The 23,762-nt window shown below is 38.1% G+C and overlaps 1 protein-coding gene across 1 annotated transcript in view; it reads right to left on the reverse strand.

Annotated features, from left to right (window-relative positions):
* LOC128229947 (uncharacterized) overlaps positions 1-23,762 on the reverse strand; it is a 58,076-nt gene that overhangs the window by 11,883 nt on the left and 22,431 nt on the right. The window contains exons 7-17 of the mRNA XM_052941872.1: positions 23,270-23,345; positions 22,724-23,062; positions 18,500-19,268; positions 14,540-16,656; positions 13,561-13,709; positions 6,802-6,943; positions 5,578-6,253; positions 5,091-5,203; positions 3,625-3,800; positions 2,663-2,774; positions 2,206-2,283 (exon numbers count right to left, since the gene is read on the reverse strand). Of these exons, the coding sequence (XP_052797832.1) occupies positions 2,206-2,283; positions 2,663-2,774; positions 3,625-3,800; positions 5,091-5,203; positions 5,578-6,253; positions 6,802-6,943; positions 13,561-13,709; positions 14,540-16,656; positions 18,500-19,268; positions 22,724-23,062; positions 23,270-23,345 (4,747 nt within the window). The remainder of the gene's footprint in view (positions 1-2,205; positions 2,284-2,662; positions 2,775-3,624; positions 3,801-5,090; positions 5,204-5,577; positions 6,254-6,801; positions 6,944-13,560; positions 13,710-14,539; positions 16,657-18,499; positions 19,269-22,723; positions 23,063-23,269; positions 23,346-23,762) is intronic.

The raw sequence follows: 23,762 nt of genomic DNA on the forward strand, positions 1-23,762 counted from the left end.
GACCCAATATCAAACTTGAACTACATTTTATAGCGATGATCATTCTGACCAAGTTGCATTGAGATTAGGCTAAAATTGTGACCTCTATTGTGTTCACAAGGTTTTTCTACTAATTGACCTAGTCACCTAGTTATTGACCGCGAATGACCCAATATCGAACTTGACCTAAATTTTATAGAGATGATCATTCTGACCAAGTTGCATTGAGATTAGGCTAAAATTGTGACCTCTAATGTGTTCACAAGGTATTTCTACTAATTGACCTACTGACCTAGTTTTTGACCCCAGATGACCCAATATCGCACTTGACCTAGATTTCATAGAGATGATCAGTCTGACCAAGTTTCATAAAGATTAGGTCAAAATTGTGACCTCTGTTGTGTTCACAAGGTTTTTTTATTAATTGACCTAGTGACCTAGTTATTGACTGCGGATGACCCAATATCGAACTTGACCTAGATTTTATAGAGATGATTATTCTGACCAACTTGCATTTAGATTAGGCTAAAATTGTGACCTCTATTGTGTTCACAAGGTTTTTGTACTAATTGACCTAGTGACCTAGTTATTGACCGTGAATGACCCAATATCAAACTTGACCTACATTTTACAGCGATGATCATTCTGACCAATTTGCATTGAGATTAGGCTAAAATTGTGACCTCTATTGTGTTCACAAGGTTTTTCTACTAATTGACCTAGTGACCTAGTTATTGACCGCGGATGACCCAATATCGAACTTGACCTAGATTTTATAGAGATGATCATTCTGACCAAGTTGCATTGAGATTAGGCTAAAATTGTGACCTCTATTGTGTTCACAAGGTTTTTCTACTAATTGACCTAGTGACCTAGTTATTGACCGCGGATGACCCAATATCGAACTTGACCTAGATTTTATAGAGATGACCATTCTGACCAAGTTGCATTGAGATTAGGCTAAAATTGTGACCTCTATTGTGTTCACAAGGTTTTTCTACTAATTGACCTAGTGACCTAGTTTTTGACCCCAGATGACCCAATATCGAACTTGACCTAAATTTAATAGAGATGATCAGTCTGACCAAGTTTCATAAAGATTAGGTCGAAATTGTGACCTCTATTGTGTTCACAAGCAATTGTGAACGGACGGACGGACGGACGGACGGACGACGGACGAAAAGTGATCACAAAAGCTCACCTTGTCACTACGTGACAGGTGAGCTAAAAATAAAAAACATCTTTTAACAAGCAATGACATATTTACATATCCGTATCTCAGGAGCTTTTTTAAAGTGTTTATTTAAAGGAAAAAAATGCACTCTCATGGAAGAATAAAAAAGAGCGCTGCAGATCAGTTAAAAATGGGCACAATTCAACAACCATTCAGCCAGAGTTATGGGCCTTGCTGTATCTATGCATATTGTATCTTGCAACATGTGTACCAAGTTTCATTTGAATATCTTGAAGGCATCGAAAGCAATGCTACAACAATAATGCAACTTCTTTTCTTCAGAAAAACTAAAAACAGCTTTTTGAAGCAAGAATGGGGCAGATATCTCTATGGCTGAAATTGAGTAAACAAAGAGGGCAGACTGAAAGCCCTGACCTATACTTCAGTTATATCTGTAAAATGATTTTCAATTTAAACTAAAATTTCAAAGCAGAAGTATTAATTTGTCATGGCCTGTACCATCACTGGATATCTACTTTTATACTCACCAACCTCCGAGAACAAGCTAAATATAATAATTATAACATGCATTCTTCTTGCAGCAAATCTATAACAATAACCATAATTATTGCCTATATAAATTGAGCATCATGTCAGACAAAAGTAAAATTTGCAATTGAATATATCTACTCATTTATATTCAAGTAAATATTTCTAAAATTGGAAAACTTAAAATAATTACGGAAAGTACCATGAAATACTTTGCTTGACAAACTTTATGTATAATTATTATCAGGGTAATGACGAGTGGAATTAGCTATGAACAGCTATTAACTAAAAACCAGAGTTAGCTGTACACATAAAACCTACCTCAAACTTAAACATTTGTATAACGATAATTACTAAATACTTTGACATAATCTGATTGGTCAAAATCCATTTCCCAGGTAGAATCCAGTATGAACGTCAACTTTAAGAGACCAAGTCTTTTGAGTTGCTTGAACCCATGCCCTATAGTTTATACAGTAATATATAATTTCAGGAGTACATACCTTGGAGGCCACAGAAGAAAATCTTGGGGGCAGAACAAGAGTCTTAGGCTTCCGAGGGTTGTCCCAGTGACCAGGGATCTGTAAAACAAGGGGTCAAAACTAGCACAAGTTCTTGATGAAAAAAGTGTGTTGGGCTCCTGCCCATTTTCAACTCGAGTAGTAGTTGAGGCAAAAAAGTTTTAATTAAAAAGTTACACTTAGTGCCTATCATATGGCATATTTTTTTAACAATCAGTTGATATACCTTGATCAAAATACAGTCCCACCCCGTTGGCTCGAACATGCTTTGAAATCCTCATTGGCTCGATCTAGATGTAGAGAACTGTTTTTTTTATACTGAATGTAAGCATTCCCGCTTTGCTCAAAGTTTCCAAAGTCGAGCTTTTTTCGCTGGTCCCTGGGAGATTGAGCAAACAGGGTTCGACTGTATTAAAATGCTTAAATCTGATTCACTCACCTTTTTCTTGCCGACATATTCTCCGGCCATTTCCACAATGGTCTGCATACTCAGGCCACTCAGGCTGTTCTTTGCCTTCCGAATCTTTTGAATGGCATCTATCAAGTCTTTCCTGCAATTGTATGGTTAACATCTATCAAGTCTTTTCTACAATTGTATGGTTAACATCTATCAAGCCTTTTATACAATTATATGGTTAACTTTTATCAAGTTTTTCCTGCAATTTGTATGGTTAACATCTATCAAGTTTTTCCTGCAATTGTATGGTAAACATTTATCAACTCTTTTCTGCAATGTTATGGTTTACTTCTAACTAGTCTTTCCTACAATTATATGGTTAATATCTATCCGCTCTTTCCTGCAAATGTATGGTTAACTGTAATGATTTTGTCCTCTTCAAACTAAAGTAACACTAAAATCTCATGCAGGAACTTGAGACAAGTACTGGTATCTACATGTACAAAAGCCTTCACTGCTTTTTTAGTTGAGACTTTTGAAGATAAATAAAGATGGATGCAGATATACACGTACATGTAACTACATCTATCTCAGGTTCTGAGGACTACTAAAGATGCACATGGTGAAAACAATGCAGTGTTTCTTCCAAACTTTTTGTAAATAGGAACAGGGCCCTTCGAATTGTCAAAATTGCAACAGATTTCCAAATATTATGAAATTACCATACATTTCAAACAAAGGTATAAAGTGAAGCCCACTTGAAACTCCTGAGTTTAAGAGATTTTAAGAGCCTAAGATTGCATTTAAATATATAGATTAAATATATAACTACTGTAGTAGTTCTTAATAGTAAAACTATATTTTGTAAAAATAATAATCGTGATCATGAATTTTGAGTCTACTTTTGCTGTAGTTTTTTTATTATACATTCTGCCAATGACAAAAATTAAAAAGAGAAATCCCTCACCCATCCTCCCTCCCAAACACCATAAAACTACATGTACCTCTCAACATCTGGATATTCCTCCTGCATCCGTCCAATAAGCCTCTCAAAGTTGGAATACTTGGCTGTCTTGGCTGCTGTGGTTGAGGGGGCGGCAGTTTGCACATATGGGGCACTAGACTTGTGCACTTCTATCTGTGGTTCCTTGCTGGCATGACGTTTACGCTTCGTTTGTACCTGAAAAGGTTGTGTATAAGGCACCTGTCTTAAATGCTGAACCGATTTCTTAAACATTTAGTTACTTAAAATAACTTTGACCATCAGCCATGATATTATTTTGCACCATACTAATTATGTTTACATTACTTAACACATATTACTTCTGCACAAAACCCATTCATGATAACATTCATCTCAATTCTAATATTACCTTACCTCATACACAATCTAAGTCATGTAAACGCTACCTTAAACCACATAGTCATGGTAAACTTCCTCAATTACAATAGAATTACTCAATTTCAATAGAATTACCACACACCTACCCAAACATGTTAGCATTCCTAACATCACCCTAATTATGTGAGCGATACCTCACACAAGCCCAAATGTATTAGGTTTTCCCCACACCATCCCAGTTACTTAAGAATTATCTCACATCAACTTTTCGTTTAAATTATCTCACACAATCAAGTCATGTTTTTATTACCTCATACCAGCCCAATCATGTTAATATTTCCTAACAACAGCCCAATCATGTTAATATTACCTCACACCAGCCCAATCATGTTAATATTTCCTCACACCAGCCCAATCATGTTAATATTTCCTCACACCAGCCCAATCATGTTAATATTACCTCACACCAGCCCAATCATGTTAATATTTCCTCACACCAGCCCAATCATGTTAATATTTCCTAACAACAGCCCAATCATGTTAATATTTCCTCACACCAGCCCAATCATGTTAATATTTCCTAACAACAGCCCAATCATGTTAATATTTCCTCACACCAGCCCAATCATGTTGATATTACCTCACTCAACCATAATCATGTTAATATTACCTCACACCAGCCCAATCATGTTAATATTTCCTCACACCAGCCCAATCATGTTGATATTACCTCACACCACCATAATCATGTTAATATTACCTCACACCAGCCCAATCATGTTAATATTTCCTCACACCAGCCCAATCATGTTAATATTTCCTCACACCAGCCCAATCATGTTGATATTACCTCACTCCACCATAATCATGTTTATATTACCTCACACCAGCCCAATCATGTTAATATTTCCTCACACCAGCCCAATCATGTTAATATTTCATCACACCAGCCCAATCATGTTAATATTTCCCCACACCAGCCCAATCATGTTAATATTTCCTCACACCAGCCCAATCATGTTAATATTTCCTCACACCAGCCCAATCATGTTAATATTTCCTCACACCAGCCCAATTGTGTCAACACTACCAAGTCAACACTACACAATCAAGTTATGTTAATATTACCTCACACCATTCCTCGACAGGTTCTTTTTTCTCATCTTCATCCTTCTCCTTTGCAGATTTTGGCAACTCTATATCACACAAGCCAGTAATACCCTTATGCTTGGGAGCTGGCACTGCAAAGAAAACAGTCATGGGACAGGTGAGACACAGACTTCTCTTACATAACATAAAACATAACATATAACTATCTTCAAAACATAAACTATCTCCAATATATAGACATTTCATGTTCTTATTTTAATCTTTAGGTCAGGTTTAACTTGTTTTGTTAAAAAAATAAACATTATTAATGTCCTCTCTGACAAAACATATTAATATTATTATTTTTTTACTACTTTTAATCAAATGATTTTTTGATTCATATTCTGAATAACGGCCATTGAAGCTCATTGATAGACAAACTGATATTATATGAAATTGCGATGCTGAAATTATATTTATTTGCAAATATTATTTGTTTTTTTATCAATTACGGTCAACAAATTACCAGATTTGTCCACTGGGTGAAGGAATGGGTTTGTCAAATCTGCAGTTTTGCTTTTGGCACCTGACTCTAAAGCTGATGAGGAAATCTTTTTCTTCTTATCATAGTGTAGGGTGAACGTTGGAGCAAAATTGTCCACTTCATCCTCCCAGTTTTCGCTCGACAACTCACGGGAAACTCTGGCCATTGGCTGCTGGTTGAGTGTTGGCGATGGCGACTGCTGGCATCGTTGGAATGGACTTGGGGAAGGTGCACGTCTCGAAAATGGACTTGGCGATGGAGCACGTCTATTAAATGGCCCAGGTGATGGATCACGTCTATTTAGCGGCCCAGGGTACTGCTGACATCTATCAAACGGACTAGGTGATGGTGCACGTCTGTTTTCCGGCCCAGGGGATGGTGCACGTCTATTTAAAGGTCCAGGGGATGGTGCAAGTCTATTTAAAGGCCCAGGGGATGGTGCAAGTCTATTTAAAGGCCCAGGTGATGGTTGACGCCTTGAAAATGGCCCAGGTGATGGTTGACGGTTATTACCAAAGGAGGGTTGATTATAGCTTGGGGCTGAGTCAGACTGACTCAGTGACCTTGACCTTGTTCTGGTTACGGCAACTGGAGGCTGGTTGGTGCTAGTCTCTCGAGCAGAAGGTCTCCGTATTCGACCAGAGGACTGTGCACCCTTCTGGAGGAAATAAACAGTACTGTAAATACAACCATTTTTGCATATTTGTCACTTTAAATTAACTTCTATGCTCTCAGAAAATAACTTGTTTTTCTTCTATTATTAAAATAGATACTTTTTGAAAGTTCAACTACATTTGTCAGTGTGTTTATTATAAAAATTAAATAAAGCAATATTTAAAAGTATTTAATTCACAAAACGGCAAAACCAGTCCACAAACTTTTATAATAATCTCAAATGTAGACGGTTGTATAACAGAGTTATCATTCTTGTACAGACTTTATCAAAATACACGTACTTACCTGTAATTCTGTGAAATTAAAATACTAAGATAGAGTGAACATGTATTGTTCTCAAATATTTCCTTGCCAGCATACTTAAATTGACTGTGACAAAACCTACACTGTAGGGAAATGTGAAAAATAATTTGAATTGTTTAAAACATAAATCATACATTATGTGGTTAGTTTATCAGCAAAATCTGAAAGCCATTTAAGCCACTTGATATCCTCATATCCCATATAAATCTCAAGTTCATTTTTGATTACCGATTTAAAGAAGGCTTCCAGCGATCCTCTCTTGTTGAGTGCATTCAGGGCAACACAGGCAACACTTTTCTTCGCCAGCGTGGTGTTATATCCCTTACATGGGCCAAACGTCTCCACACCAACGGTCACTTTCATTGTAAACCTGGGAGGCAGGTAGAAAACACTCTGATGAATTAATACCTTTATAAAAACAAGAGGCACATCAGTGCCTGTGCTCCACTGGCCAAAAGGTTCAAGCAAAGACCACCTAATGAACATTTTCGTCAAGTTTCATAGAAATACAATCATCAATTTTTGAGGAGAAGTTATTTAAAAAAAATTTTACTTTAATAGCTCTGGCTGCCATGTTGTGCAGTGGACCGAAATGATTTGGGCAATTTGAGTAAAGGAGCACCAAACAAACATTTCTGTCAAGTTTTATCAAAAAAGGTCATCGGTTTCGACGACAAGTCGTATAAAGTTTTTTTTATTTTTTAGCTCTGGCAGCCATGGTGTGCAGTGGACTGGAACCATTTAACAAATTTTGGTTAATGACCACCCAAGGAACATTTCTGTCAAGTTTCATCAAAATCTGATCATCGGTTAACATTTAATCTGAATAGATTATGAAGCAAATATCTAACCTGAACAAGAACTGACGAGATAGAATTGACTTGGTGTTTCACTTACACTTTTCGGCCATTTAAGTTACTAAAAATAGCTGTTTCATAAACTTTCAGAATGTCACTTAAACGAAAATTAATGTTCAGTCTATATATACTTTCCTATGTATAAATGTAAGGTTTTTAAATTGATCTTTTTGTGAGAACTTTATGCTTATATGTTTACTCATAAATTATTATTGTTTAAAAATTATTTAAAGATGCTATACGTGAAAAATTAAGACATTATTTTTTTTTCTATTAAAGGGAGGTAATTCAGTAGTAAAATGTAATCAAAGCTATTAAAGCATGGCATTTCTTTTCTAACCATGTTGATATTATTACAGTCTATTCAAGCAAGATGCCTTTTGTTTTTACATAGTACCCATAGGTTCTGAATAACAAGGAGCACTATTCCCAACAGAAGGATGACACTCCCTATCACTGCATGAGCATCATAATAAAGAAATGTTTACTCAAACTGCAAGCTGCTCAATTGAAATAGGTATTTACCTCAAGCATACAGTTTTATAATGTGGCAAAATAGTCGGACTACTAGATTGTCATTCGGACTAGTAAAATATGCCATTATGCTAGTCCAACTGGCTAGTAGGTTAAAATGTTTTTCGTGAAGACTGCGGACGAGAAGTCCTTTAAGGTTTTTCTATTTTTAACTCTCGCAGCCATGTTGTGCAGCGGACCGGAACCATTTGGGCAATTTTGGTTAAAGGGCATCCCGATGAACATTTATGTAAAGTTTCATCAAAATCTGATAATCGGTTTCTGAGAAGATGTAGTTTAACGTTTTTTTTTCTATTCTTAGCTCTGGTGCCCATGTTGTGCAGCAGACCAGAACTGTTTGGGCTATTTTGGTTAAGGACTACCCAAGTAACATTTCTGTCAAGTTTCATTGCAATACGATCATCGGTTTCTGAGGAGAAGTCGTTTAAAGGTTTTTCTATTTTTACCTCTGGGGGCCATCTTGTGCAGTGGACCGAAACCATTGAAGCAAATTTGATAAAGGACCATCCAAGGAACATTTCTGTTAAGTTTCATCAAAATCTGATCATCGGTTTCTGAGAAGATGTTCTTTAAAGGTTTTTCTATTTTTTTGCCCTGGCAGCCATGTTGTGCAGTGGACCGGAACCATTTGAGCAATTTTGGTTAAGGACCACCCAAAGAACAATTCATCAAAATCTGCCTATCCGTTTCAGAGGAGATGTCGTTTAAAGATTTTGCTATTTTTAGCTGTGGCGGCCATATTGTGCAATGGACCAGAACCATTTGAGCAATTTTAATAAAGGACCACCCAAGGAACATTACTGTCAAGTTTCATCAAAATCTGCCGAACCGTTTCAGAGGAGATGTCGTTTAAAGATTTTGCTATTTTTAGCTCTGGCGGCCATATTGTGCAATGGACCGGAACCACCAAAGGAACATTCCTGTGAAGTTTTGTCAAAATCCGCTTATCAGTTTCAGAGGAGATGTCGTTTAAAGTAAAAGTTTACGCACGCACGCATGCACGCACGCACTCACGACGGACAATCTGTGACGACATAAGCTCCATGGCCTTCGGCCAGTGGAGCTAACAAGTATGGGAGTTCTTCATCTTTTTTTATTGAGAACCAGGTATTAAATAGATCAATAGGAAAATGGACAAGCCAAGTTTTGCTTTCTACTTGCTCATTGGCAATTAAAATCAGACCTTTTTCTGCCCATCTTACAGGTCAGAATGTGTGACCCTATGCCAAATATGCATTCTTTATCCCAATTTAAAGAATACAATCCCAATGAGATGAAATCATTGTCACAAAAGGCCTGCCTTCTTGATTAACATCATGCCCATTTCGCAGGCGCAGAGTATAAGCGCGGGAACAACTCATTCAGAACATTTCTCATCAGCATATTCATTGTTAAATACACAATTTCACACAGAAATGATACCAAAAGTGATGATTTTGTTTATGATTTGTATTCACAATATTGCCAATTATTACAAGACTTGAAAGATCTCAATTTTTGCTGGTACTTTATCTTTAAATTGCCAAAAAAGGCTTGATTTTTTTCCCCAAATCGTAATTTAACTAGAACTGTAAGCCAAAGGCTAACGAATACCCCCCAACCCTTCCCTGTGATATTCCAAAATGAAGGTGGACCGGTGAATTTGGCAGTCTGCCAACCCAATTTCTGTTTACCCACCCCCACCCCCCCACACATGAGTACCAAGGAAATAATACAGGTGTAAAAAATCACATATACAAAGGTTCACATAATGGTCATGGATATCCATGGATATCTGAAAGTTTGTTGTTTCTCTCATTTTCACCATAAAGGGGTCATGACTCCTGGCAGGATATTCCAAAATGAAGGTGGACGGGTGAATTTGGCAGTCTGGCAACCCAATTTCTGTTTACCCACCCCCACCCCCCCACACATGAGTACCAAGGAAATAATACAGGTGTAAAAAATCACATATACAAAGGTTCACATAATGGTAATGGATATCTGAAAGTTTGAGAAAAATATATTGAACAAGAGATGTTTGTCAAACATTATGCCCCCTGAGCGCCAAGTTGCCAGAAATATTTGGACAATTGAATGAAATATGCATGGACTGAAATGACAGCTGATTTGTCATTGGATGCATATGAGGCAGGTCATCTACTGGTCATACCTAATCTTCATGTCAAGTTTGATGACCATAGGTCCGGGAATTGTTGAGTTATCACTCGGACAAGCTTTGGTCTTCCAACAGACCGACCGACATGTGCAAAGCAATTATATAACCCCTCTGCTTCGAAGGGGGGCATAATTAAACTAGATGTTCACTGAAAACTGATACTTCAACTCATGCATTTAGTGACATATAAATTTCTACTGTCTACTATATAAGAAAATAAAATATGGACAATCAGAAAACCTTTTTTCAGCTTACAGTCACACTGACCTTGACCTTTGACCCACTGACCTCAAAATCAATAGGGTTCATCTGCTGGTCATGACCAATAAGCCTACCTAGTATGAGGTCCCTGGGTCAAAGCGTTCTCAAGTTATTGATCGGAAACCGTTTTTCATGTTAAGGTCACACTGACCTTGACCTTTGACCTCAAAATCAATAGGGTTCATCTGCTGGTCATGACCAATACACCTACCAAGTATGAGGTTCCTGGGTCAAAGCGTTCTCAAGTTATTGATCGGAAACCGTTTTTCATGTAAAGGTCACACTGACCTTGACCTTTGACCCACTGACCTCAAAATCAATAGGGTTCATCTGCTGGTCATGACCAATAAGCCTACCTAGTATGAGGTCCCTGGGTCAAAGCGTTCTCAAGTTATTGATCGGAAACCGTTTTTCATGTTAAGGTCACACTGACCTTGACCTTTGACCCACTGACCTCAAAATCAATAGGGTTCATCTGCTGGTCATGACCAATACACCTACCAAGTATGAGGTTCCTGGGTCAAAGCGTTCTCAAGTTATTGATCGGAAACCGTTTTTCATGTAAAGGTCACACTGACCTTGACCTTTGACCCACTGACCTCAAAATCAATAGGGTTCATCTGCTGGTGATGACCAATACACATACCAAGTATGAGGTCCCTCGGTCAAAGCGTTCTCAAGTTATTGATCGGAAACCATTTGGTATTCCGACCGACCGACCGACCGACCGACAGACAGACAGACCGACCGACCGACCGACCGACATGTGCAAAACAATATACCCCACTTTTTTCAAAAGGGGGCATAAAAATGACAAAGGAGTAGGCCACCAAAGCGAATATTACCCCACTCCCACCCACCTCAGGGGAGATAACAAACCTGTTTCTCTCATTTTCACCATAAAGGGGTCATGATGAAAAATGACAAAGGAGTAGGCCACCAAAGCGAATATTACCCCACTCCCACCCACCTCAGGGGAGATAACAAACCTGTTTCTCTCATTTTCACCATAAAGGGGTCATGACTCCTGACAGGATATTCCAAAATGAAGGTGGACGGGTGAATTTGACAGTCTGCCAACCCAATTTCTGTTTACCCACCCCCACCACCTCCCCCCCACACATGAGTACCAAGGAAATAATACAGGTGCACAAAATCACATATACAAAGGTTCACATCATGGTCATGGATAGCTGAAAGTTTGAGAAAAATATATTGAAAAATGACAAAGGAGTAGGCCACCAAAGCGAATATTGTAACAAATTTAAGGCCTGTATGCACCTAACTTCAGGACTTTTGATGGTCTTTTTAAGGACAAAATCAATTAAAGGTCTTTTTAAGGCCATGCAAACATTCTGATTAATACAGGTGCACCAAATCACATATTCAACAGTTCATATCATGGTCATTGACATCTGAAAGTTTGAAAAAGATTTATAGAAAAAATGACCAAGGATTAGGCTAGACAAAGCTGTATAATTTTTGCCTATTTTAACTTATTCAGGGGCCATAATTGGAGACATGATCATGTGATTCCAACCACAATCACAGGGGCAAATGTTCTCAACATGGCTAAAAGTTTGAAAAAGATTCATTCAAAAATGACGAAGGAGTAGGACGAACAAAACTAATTTTACCCAATTTAACTCATTAAGGGGCCACAACTCCACTCAGGATCATGTGACTCCCACCAAATTCATGGAGGCAAAGGTTTACATCATGGCCATTAATATTTGAAAGTTTGAAAAAGATTTGCTCAATAGCTTCAAAGAAGAATCCTGGACAAAGCTAATTTTGCCCAATTTAACTCATTAAGGGGCCACAACTCCACTCAGGATCATGCGACTCTGACCAAATCCACGGAGGCACAGGTTTACATCATGGTCATTAATATTTGAAAGTTTGAAAAAGATTTGTTCAATAACGACAAAGATGAATCCCGGACAAAAAAAAAACGGACGGACAGACGGACAGACAGACAGACGGACAGACGGACAACCCGATTCCAGTATACCCCAGTATAAAGATGCATATTTTCCAAGTTTGTACAGTGTCTTTCTCTTTTTTGGTAACACTCTTCTGCCCTCATGGAGACCAGCATGAGCCCCTTCTGCCAATTTTTGCATGTTTAAGGGCCATAATTCTGGATATACTATGTGCAGCGGCAAACAAAACCCTAGGTACACATCTTCATCACTTGAACAACATTCTCCAAAGCTTCATGACTCTAGGTGAAATAGTTTTGGAATCTAGATCAACACATGTCCAGAAATACCAATTTTTGCTTACTCAAGGTCCATAACTCTGGTTTTAGTAAGTGAAGTAGGAAAGGAAACCCCTGCAACACAACTTCATCACCCCAACAACATTCCTCTAAGCTTTTATGACTCTTGGTCGTATAGTTTGGAGTTTTGTGTGACATAAGTCCAGGAATGTCAATTTTTGTAAATTAACCAGCCATAACTCTGGTTTTACTAAAAGCAGCATGCAAAAGGTGCAAACTTCATCATCTCAACAACATTCCCCTAAGGTTTCAAGTAGGGTTTAAGCTAAAGAGGTATGGAAGGGTGCTGCACGATTTCTTTTTCTGGTAACACTCTTCTGCCCTCATGGAGACCAGCATTGGCCCCTTCTGCCAATTTTTGCATGTTTAAGGGCCACAACACTGGATATACTGTGTGCAGCGGCAAGCCCCCCCCCCCCCCAAAAAAAAACAACAACAACAACAACAAAAAAACAAGACCAGCATGGGCCCCTTCTGACCCCATAGACTAAATATTAGTCTCAAAAATCTGATAAGAACCAACAATATGATTTTAAATGCATACAAACTTAACATATATGGTGGTTTAGCCCAATAAAATTACTTCAATTAAATTCCTAACATTTTTGGTGAAATTCATAACGTTTTTCACAGCCCGATACATTGTGTTCTTTTCTTTCTTAACACCCTGTCCCACTTCTGCAGCACCCTGTCCTTTTCAAAGCCTGGCTCAAACCCTAGTTTCAAGACTCGAGGTGAAATAAATATGGAGTTTTGAATGACACAAGTTCACATAACACAGAAACAGGGTCAAAGTTAAGCAGGAACCCCAAAGCCACCGAAAATGACACCAACAATTTGACAATAACATTTTTTACACTCAAAGTAACAAAATAGATTTAATAAAAACTTACACTGGCTTGTTTAGGGGTCCTTCCCGAGAGATGACCTCGAAGGTGGTTTTTTCTCCCCAGGCCTGGCAATACTCGTAGAGGGCAGAGACAGGGTCCATATCTGGGATCGGATTCTGCAACATGGCATCTTCTACAGCTTCAGGGTCAACCTGTGTGGTCAAAATAATGACATTTTAAATGAATGATGTTGCAATAATTAAATAATGTTATTTTATATTAAACATATATAAACATAGAGAGTAACATGCATCATGTGATGTCAAAAGTAAAAAAGAATATTGCAATGCTTGTGTCTCACATTCACTTCAAAAAATAGTTGATTCTGCTAAAAATAAACAAGAACAGTTAATATTGCTAACGAATAATATTGAACTGCTGACATTTTGCTAAAATCCAATTATGTCTGCATTTTCTAATTAGTAAGCATGTTTAAAAAAATATAGTGGATACAAGTCCACTTGCATTAATTGTTCAAAGCATTTTTCAATTTTTGATTTGTTTTACTAATAGTGTTGTGCCAATGATCAAATATAATAAAAAAAAACATTAAAAAGGTCAAAATCTGGTACTTTTGATAGTATTTTAGTCATAATTTGTTATTGAAACATTCATTATTTTCATTCTTTTAGAACGTTCACGCAAACATTCTACCAAATTTATGTTTCTGTTTTTTATTCATCAATTGATTGATCAATTAAATAAATCAATGCTACAAAAAAAGAATGAAAAAACAACAACAAAAAAACAGACAAGTAAATTGTCGCTTTAAAATAATGAAGCCAAAATTTTTAAAGGGAAGTGTTTGTAAAAGGGTGTTAAAATCTATGAAAAATTAGTTGATCATCAAACAGCTTTTAATCTCCATAATCGATAACTTAATTGGTCCAACTTTTAACACTAACTTATGTGTTATGAATTTTCAATTCAGAGTGGGTTGTCGACAGTCCAATATTTAAGATCATCAAGTATGTTCACTGACCTGTTTTTGTACATTGTAACACTCGGATGTGTCACAGGGCGGGGGTGAAGGTGGCTTGTACACAAAACTCAGCTCCTTTTCTGCATTTGCTAAAGACCGAGCCACCTGCTCGCTAGGTTTAAGCACGAAGTGATCCACAACACTTTTACGTGTTATCTCAGGGTTGTGACGCTTGGCAAACTCCGGCATAAAGTCAGACTGTGATGCAGCAGATGATAATGAAGGTGAAACAGACTGTGCAACATTATGATTTTCAGAGCTGGACGGAATGGATGGAGGTTTTGGCATTGATCCTATGCTTAGCCAGTTGAGATCCTTCCTAGTGACAATCACTGATGGTTTGGGATGTGCAACGCCTGGTTTTGGAACGCTAGGCTCTCGGAAACTGGGATCTGAAGAGATGGACTTGCTTTCATTGGAATAGCTTAACTTCTCCAAGTCTTTTGACGGTTCATTAACCTTAACTGATAAGCCAGTGCTTGGATTAATGTCAGTACTTGACCTCTGACTTGAGACTGGTGCTACCTCAGGCTGAGAGAAATACTTAAGTATACATTTTTCTTTGTCAAGTCCATCATTCATTTCTTCCTTTGTTTTCTCCTTTACAGCAGATTCAGTTTGGCTGATTTTAGTCTTTTCCTGGAACCCTGGTGGCTTGCTGGCAATCAGGTTTGTGTCTATAGTTCCAGGAAAGGGTTTCCTCAATGCAGTGTAAGCATCCCCTTTGTCTGCGACCATGCTTGGGTCACATATTTTCCCAGATGAAAGCATGTTTCTGAAGTCTTTCAAACTGCTTCTAGATGACCTCTGCACAACTGCCACAGATTGATTTACAGCAGGTACCTTAGGAACAACTGCTTGTGGACCGGTAGAAGGTGTTTGTATGGCTGCTCCTAACTGATTTACAGAAGCTGACTTTGGTGCTTGTGAACCAGTAAAAGCTGCTCCTAACTGATTTACAGAGGCTGCCATAGGTGCTTGTGAAACAGCAGAAGGCATTTGCATGGCTGCTCCTAACTGATTTACAGAGGCTGCCATAGGTGCTTGTGAACCAGTAGAAGGCATTTGCATGGCTGCTCCTAACTGATTTACAGAGGCCGCCATAGGTGCTTGTGAACCAGTAAAAGCTGCTCCTAACTGATTTACTGAAGTTGCTGTAGGTGCTTGTGAACCAGTAGGTTTTTGCATGGCTGCTCCCAAATGATTTACAGAGGCTGTCATAGGTGCTTTTGAACCTGTAGAAGGCATTTGCATGGCTTTTCCTGACTGATCTACAGAAGACATACTTGGAGCAAGCACTTGTTGTTTGTTGGAAGGCATCTGCATGGCTCCATTTAAGGCGGGTTCACCAAACCCTTGTGTTAAACCAGGCCCTGGGCCAATGATTGGCGCAATAACTGCAGGAACCATACTGGCCCCGCCCTGCATTCCCTGCATATTCATTTGGACCAGACCAGTCTGTTGCATGGCCAAGTTTGCTAGCATCCCTGGAGAATAGGCAAGCTCTGGATATGTCTGCAACAACTGCTCAAAAACTAGCTGGTACAACACTGGATCCAGGTTTCCAAGCATTCCTGGGGCCTGCATCGGAGTTACTGAGTTGATTGGGTTGGAACCACTTACAGCATTTTGAACTTGTGTGACTTCTGTTGATACCACATTTTCAGTATCTAGTCCTGAATCGATTGTATAGGAGTGAAACTCATCTTCATCAATGTTATCGAACGCTTTCTCCTTTTCTAACAATGGACTTGCCTGATTGTTGTCGATCTCTTGTTTATCATATTCCAAACACATCTTCTCCGTAATGATATTTTTATCATTTTTTTTCTCTGACCCACAAATATCATTGACAACCTTGCCATCTTCCTTCTTAATGTTTAGACATTCAGCCATATGTTGTATTTCTTTTTCAAACAACTTTGCCCTTTCATATTCAGAATCTACTTTCTTTTCAGCTTCTTCAAATTCATACATATCTTTCCCTGTTCTGTTTGATTCATCATTGGCCTTGTCAGACTGGTTATCACTTTCATATCTCTCTCCGTCTTCAATTTCAACTAGTTTATCTTCACAATTCTCACTTCCATCATCATTACCGATGTCTTTATCTTCCTCTGTAAAGTCAAATTATAGACAAGCTGAACATAATTTACATTAAAACAGATAAAAGCACCTCGGCAACTGAAAAATGAATATTATCTATGTGCTGATTACTAAAAGGTATCTGGAATACCCAATCACTAATAAAAAAAATTCTGAAAACAATTAAAAATTTGAGCCATTTCAAAAACCAGTCTTTCTATTTTTTATTGATGCAATTTTAATGAATACAAAATCTATTTTTAGTAACTTTGATACAAGAGCATCCTAAAATAAATCCTACTAACGCTTGTCTGTCGTTGTTTTATCAGCCAATAAAGGGGAGTTACTTGAGAACTCTAAAAGCCAGAGTTATGGGTCTTGTTTAACATCTGAAAGAGTCACTGTAAAACTTTTAATTTGTACTAAGTTTCAATTGAAATAGTGAATATCTTTGACTGTTTCAGATTTAAATCAAAGGTACAAGTTCTGACCAAATTTGATGATGATTGGACAAAAGCTTCTAAAGTTATTGATTAGAAAAGACCAATTTAAGGTAAATTCTATAATTAAACTGCAATAACTCTCAAGTGAGTCAAGTGAGATGGCTTGTTATCGGCCTTTTCAGACCTTTTATCCACCTGACGAAGCAATATTGACCAAGGGCATGGCAATAAATGTGTATTTCTACCAATATTATGATCAAATGCATGTAAATTGAATTTCATTAAAAGCATTGATGTTAATGGTGTCATAAACTACAAATTTGGTCAAACATTAGTTAATGCACGATTTCACCCCCACCAAGGATATCACAATACCGTATTTTCTCGACTATAAGACGGGAAATTTGGTCCTGATTTTGAACTTTAAAGTAGGGGGCCCGTCTTATAGGCGAGTCTATAAGAATTTCATAAAGAATAGAGTCATAATCAGGAATATTCAACATAAGTTATTCATAAGGTATTCAACTGACTGATTTATTGTCTGTGGATGACACCCCAATAAAAAGGACACAATCACACCCATCGGATTAAGACGACCATAGTATGGTCTGCTTTGTTTCGCTACGATGAACACTCAATATAACACATGTTATCGGTCCAAACACGTTGTTTTTCATAGGAGTCTGAGACATATTTTGTTACCTTTAAAATAAAAATTGTCTTTTTTTTTTTTTAAATGCATTGTTATTTTTTCTATGTCGTAAATAAAACTTACTTTTTCCTTACTATAAGGCTTTGCATATATCATGCACTTGCTACATGTAACTAGCAGATTTCAATAATTATTTCATTAATTTATCCTCAATCATCAATGGTTATTTATTACTCAAAAATTAAGTCCCATCAACTGAAATCCAAACAAACACTTGCGAAAATATAACTCATTAACACATGTAATGGAATTTGTTCTCTTTGTCGGCTGCAGATCAAACAGTACAATTTGTGACAACACAGCACGAGCTGTGTAAAGATCAAAGATGCACTGCAATGGTTTGTAAATAGGTCAATCAAATACCGTATGAACCCACTTAAGTCCCAAAAATTGCGTCTAGGCTGGTTCAAACATACCATACCATTGGAAAATAAAAATCAATAATCCCAAGCAAATGAACAAACTTAGTTCATATTTGACTGTTAAGCTTGAACATTATCACAGAATTTCAAGTGCTGGATTTGCTTTAAAACTCTACCCCATCTTATAAACGAGTCAAGACAAAAACACCAGATTTCATGGGCAAAGTAGGGGGGTCGTCTTATAAGCGGATTGCCTTATAGTCAGGAAAATACGGTAGTCTAAATTTTCTTCAAAAAAACAAGACAAGTTAAAAATCCTGAATTTTTTAATTTAGTCTATTAAGCTTTTTCTTCTTACCCGTCTCATTGTTGGAAGGTTCCTCCTCGCTGTCATCTACCACATCCATCATATTTCCAACCACTCTGTCTCGTTTTCCACCATTGGATTGAGCACAGGTCTTTTCTTTCTTCATCAAACCTTCTACTGCTTTTGTGTCTTCAAATTCAGTGTCAGTCATCTTCATGTCAGCTTTTTGGAGCGTGTCATTTACAGGTTTTTTGTCATCAACATGATTATCTTTATCAACTGATTTGATGTTATCTGTTGCTTGAGTAGTATCTACAAGCTGTGTTTTATCGACAGTTTGTTTGTCATGTGAGACACTTGGTTTTAGATCACTGGAACAAACATTGAGAGAATCATCCACAGTGCCACATACTGTCTGTATTTTCAGATGTGGCAGTTTAACATCACAAGTATCATTTGCCTCTTTATCTGTGCCCTCATCATCAGCACTAGCAACAGTTCCTAATTTTTCTTCTTCAAACATTTCATTATTCACTTTCTCAGTGACATCTATAGTTTTATTTGTTCTTTCAACCCTAAAAGCAGCCTTATACCCCATCTTTACATCTTCTTCAATCCCAGGGTGCTTCAACTCTTGGATAGCCCCAATTTCTAACCCATCCTTTTCCTTTCTAGGTTTTTCAAGACAGTCACGTCTGCGTTTACGTGACGGAATACTCTGTGCTGCAGGCTCGTTGGTGATTCTAGTTTTCATGGCATTCAGGTCAATGATGGGGAATTTCCCTTCAGAATTTGCTGCAGAGGACATGGACAACACCGGCTGAAATTATAAAAATAACTTATAGCATTAAGAAATTTTAACTTTAACTTTTGAAAAGAGCTTCACTCACCCATTGTGTGGTTGCAGCTGAGAAATAATTAATGATGAACATGAAATTTAGACTTTTGGACTAGTGACAAACCAACAGTGACCTTGAAGTTTGGCGTATTCACCCGTATTCAATAGTGAACCTCTACTGCATATAATCCGTAACCATTTTAATATCAAGAAGTAAAGTGATAGATGCATGTTAGAAGTACCAGTTTGTTCTATTTTAGTATTGTGCATGCTCACTGCGACCTTGACCTTTGACCTACTGATCTAAAAATCAATTTAGGAGTCATCTACTAGTCATGACCAATTGGCATTCCAAGCAGAAAGTTCTGGGTGAAAGCTTTTTTTTATATATTTAATGTAAACCATTTTTCAGCTTAAGGTCACTATGCCTTTGACCTACTGATCTCAAAATCAATAGGGGTCATCTACTAATAAAGACCAACTTGTATACCAAAAGTATGAAGTTCCTGGACCCAAAGGGTCTTTAGTTATTAGTCGATAAAGTGTGATGAACAGACTGACAGACAGGGAAACAAAGATACAATGAAGGCATTATCAAAGTCAATCAATGTTAAACGTATGTTACAATTTCTTACCTACCAGACAGAAAACAACAACAAAAACAAATGTCAAGAAAACAAACAGGCATTTTCTCTAATTTAAATTCTTTGAAATGAGAATCAGTCAGAAGAGCACTCTAGCAATAATTAACTTGAACAAGAGCTGTCACAGTATGTGACGAATGCCCCCGAATGTGACATTGACCTACGAACAAGGTCAGTACATGAAAAGTTGATCTTGCCTTTACGTGTCAAATACATATGGCAAGTTATTTTAAATTGCCTTTGAACATAAAAAAATACCACCCATACTTGACAACCTACACTGTTATGTCCTTATATTCAGAATTCCCTTGTGAATAAACATTTAGTGTATCTTTCACCTTAGAGGTAGGGACATGGGTCTTGCACACGACACGTCGTCTTCGTATGTGGAACACATGTAGCAAGTTATTTTAAAATCTGTCCATACAAGAGAAAGTTACAGCCCGGACACGACAACCTATACCCTACGTCCTTGTATGCAGCACTCCATTGTGAAAAAACACTAAGTGTGACCTTGACCTTTGAGGTAGGGACACGGGTCTTGCACGCGACACGTCGTCTTGGTATGTGAAACACATGTGGCAAGTTATTTTAAAATCTGTCCATACAAGGGAAAGTTACAGCCCGGACACGACAACCTATACTCTATGTCCTTATATGCAGCACTCCATTGTGAATAAACACTAAGTGTGACCTTGACCTTTGAGGTAGGGACACGGGTCTTGCACGCGACACGTCGTCTTGGTATGTGGAACACATGTGGCAAGTTATTTTAAAATCTGTCCATACAAGGGAAAGTTACAGCCCGGACACGACAACCTATACTCTATGTCCTTATATGCAGCACTCCATTGTAAATAAACACTAAGTGTGACCTTGACCTTTGAGGTAGGGACACGGGTTTTGCACGCGACACGTCGTCTTGGTATGTGGAACACATTTGGCAAGTTATTTTAAAATCTGTCCATACAAGGGAAAGTTACAGCCCGGACACGACAACTTATACTCTATGTCCTTATATGCAGCACTCCATTGTGAATAAACACTAAGTGTGACCTTGACCTTTGAGGTAGGGACACGGGTCTTGCACGCGACACATTGTCTTGGTATGTGGAACACATGTGGCAAGTTATTTTAAAATCTGTCCATACAAGAGAAAGTTACAGCCCGGACACGACAACCTATACCCTATGTCCTTATATGCAGCACTCCATTGTGAACAAACACTAAGTGTGACCTTGACCTTTGAGGTAGGGACACGGGTTTTGCACGCGACACGTCGTCTTGTTATGTGGAACACATTTGGCAAGTTATTTTAAAATCTGTCCATACAAGGGAAAGTTACAGCCCGGACACGACAACCTATACTCTATGTCCTTATATGCAGCACTCCATTGTGAATAAACACTAAGTGTGACCTTGACCTTTGAGGTAGGGACACGGGTCTTGCACGCGACACGTCGTCTTGGTATGTGGAACACATGTGGCAAGTTATTTTAAAATCTGTCCATACAAGAGAAAGTTACAGCCCGGACACGACAACCTTGACTTTATGTCCTTATATGCAGCACTCCATTGTAAATAAACACTAAGTGTGACCTTGACCTTTGAGGTAGGGACACGGGTCTTGCACGCGACATGTCGTCTTGGTATGTGGAACACATGTGGCAAGTTATTTTAAAATCTGTCCATACAAGGGAAAGTTACAGCCCGGACACGACCACCTATACTCTATGTCCTTATATGCAGCACTCCATTGTGAATAAACACTAAGTGTGACCTTGACCTTTGAGGTAGGGACACGGGTCTTGCACGCGACAGGTCGTCTTGGTATGTGGAACACATGTAGCAAGTTATTTTAAAATCTGTCCATACAAGAGAAAGTTACAGCCCGGACACGACCACCTATACTCTATGTCCTTATATGCAGCACTCCATTGTGAATAAACAGTAAGTGTGACCTTGACCTTTGAGGTAGGGACACAGTCTTGCACGCCACACGTCGTCTTGGTATGTGGAACACATGTGGCAAGTTATTTTAAAATCTGTCCATACAAGGGAAAGTTACAGAGCCGGACGGACGGAGGGACGGTGCGATTTTAATATGCCCACCTTCGGGGGCATAAAAACTGACTTCAGGGGTATAGTACAGCTGATGATAATTGTCAATCCCAAAAGTAAGCTTGGTGTCTGATTGAGTATGAGGGATGTATGCCAAAAGCAAGGTACAGTCAAAACCTGTTGGCACGATATTGCTTGGCTCGATTTTCTCATTGGCTTAAACTTGATGTGTCGGATTGATTCTTTTAACTCTATGTAAGCATTCTTGCTTGGCTCAATATTCGCAATGCTCGAAGTATTTTGACCTGTCCCTGGGATATCAACAGGTTTCGATTGTAATAATTAAGAAGAGCAAAAAACAACATTCCTTCAGATAAAATCCTCTTTAAAAATCACCATTGCAGTTCCATACATTACTGAAGGTTAATCTTTTTATGGGTAAAATCTTACTTCTAAACTTGTTTCATTTCTACATTTATATATCAGACATGGCATTACTTACAGAGTTTGCAATATTCGTCTAGCCTACATACCCCATGGCAAGCTAGTACCATTTTAGTTAATTCTGTTGAAATGTTTGGCAATTATTTATTAGACATGTATTTATAACACATATTCAAGAAGGAAAAAAACCTCCATCTGTCACTTACCAAAGAACATTCATATTTAATAGGTATTGAGCATAATAAGTACTTTCCTTGAATTTTATATACATCAACATTTTACACAAACCTTTGCCGAGTTTGTTGAAGTGCCCAGCTTGGGTTTTGAAAGTGTCAGCACTGTTTTCGTTGATGATCCGATCAGCGAACTGACCCCACTCACATCAGTTACCAAAGCAACGCTATTTGACCCCTGTTGAGCCCTTGGTTTGGGCAGTTCATTCCGAGCCCCAGGGTGGGACTTTAGGGGGCTAGCTTGCAGGTTGCCAGGTTTAATAAGAGGCCGTGCAGGGCTGGATAACTTCTTGGTGGGCGATTGAGACATTTCTGGAATCACAGACTGGAAGTCTGGAATCTCGTTTAGCACCCAGCCAGATTGGATAAGGCTCATGTTCTTCTTGGCAGCCTCCTGAAACCGACAGCAATGATTAACTTTTTCAACTGACCCTATGTCTGTTACCATCTAACAATTATTCCAAGGATCAACATTTACGCGCATTGCATTCGACCAGGTCTTCTAAAAGTTTGGAACCTAAATCGGTCCAGACCCGGCGACATATTTTGGAATACTTGTCATGAATGCATAAATTTATACAAAATGGAAATGTCAACTGACCTTGCACTCTACGATCGCCTCGTCTATCATCGCCAATTTACTGTGGAACATGCTCCTAAGCATATCTCTTTCCACACTGAAACAAACAAATAATATCTTAATAAATTATTTTTAAGTCCAATATTTTTGTCACAAAGATTGTTGTTTGCGAAATGAGTGTCACATTTTTGTAATTTTGCAATCAGTGGTCAATATCAGAACATGTCTGCAAACCTTACACTGGTAAAATGCTTTCCAGGCTTGCTCTAAATCTGGATTTTGTAAAGCATGGCTAGTTGATTTATTTTAAGGCCCATACTCATGTTAAATTTGGGCTTGTAAGTCTGACGTCTAATTTCGATGACTGTGCTATATAATTTAAACAAGAGCGGTCACAGACAGCAATATCCCCCGCCTCATGGGGACATTTTTTTGTAACGAAAGCCTATCAATGGTAAGGGTAGTTTCTCAGGAACATAAGAAATGCGTAAAATTAAAAAAGGGCAATAACTCT

Source organism: Mya arenaria, chromosome 4 (assembly GCF_026914265.1).
Source record: "Mya arenaria isolate MELC-2E11 chromosome 4, ASM2691426v1".
NCBI lineage: Eukaryota > Metazoa > Mollusca > Bivalvia > Myida > Myidae > Mya > Mya arenaria.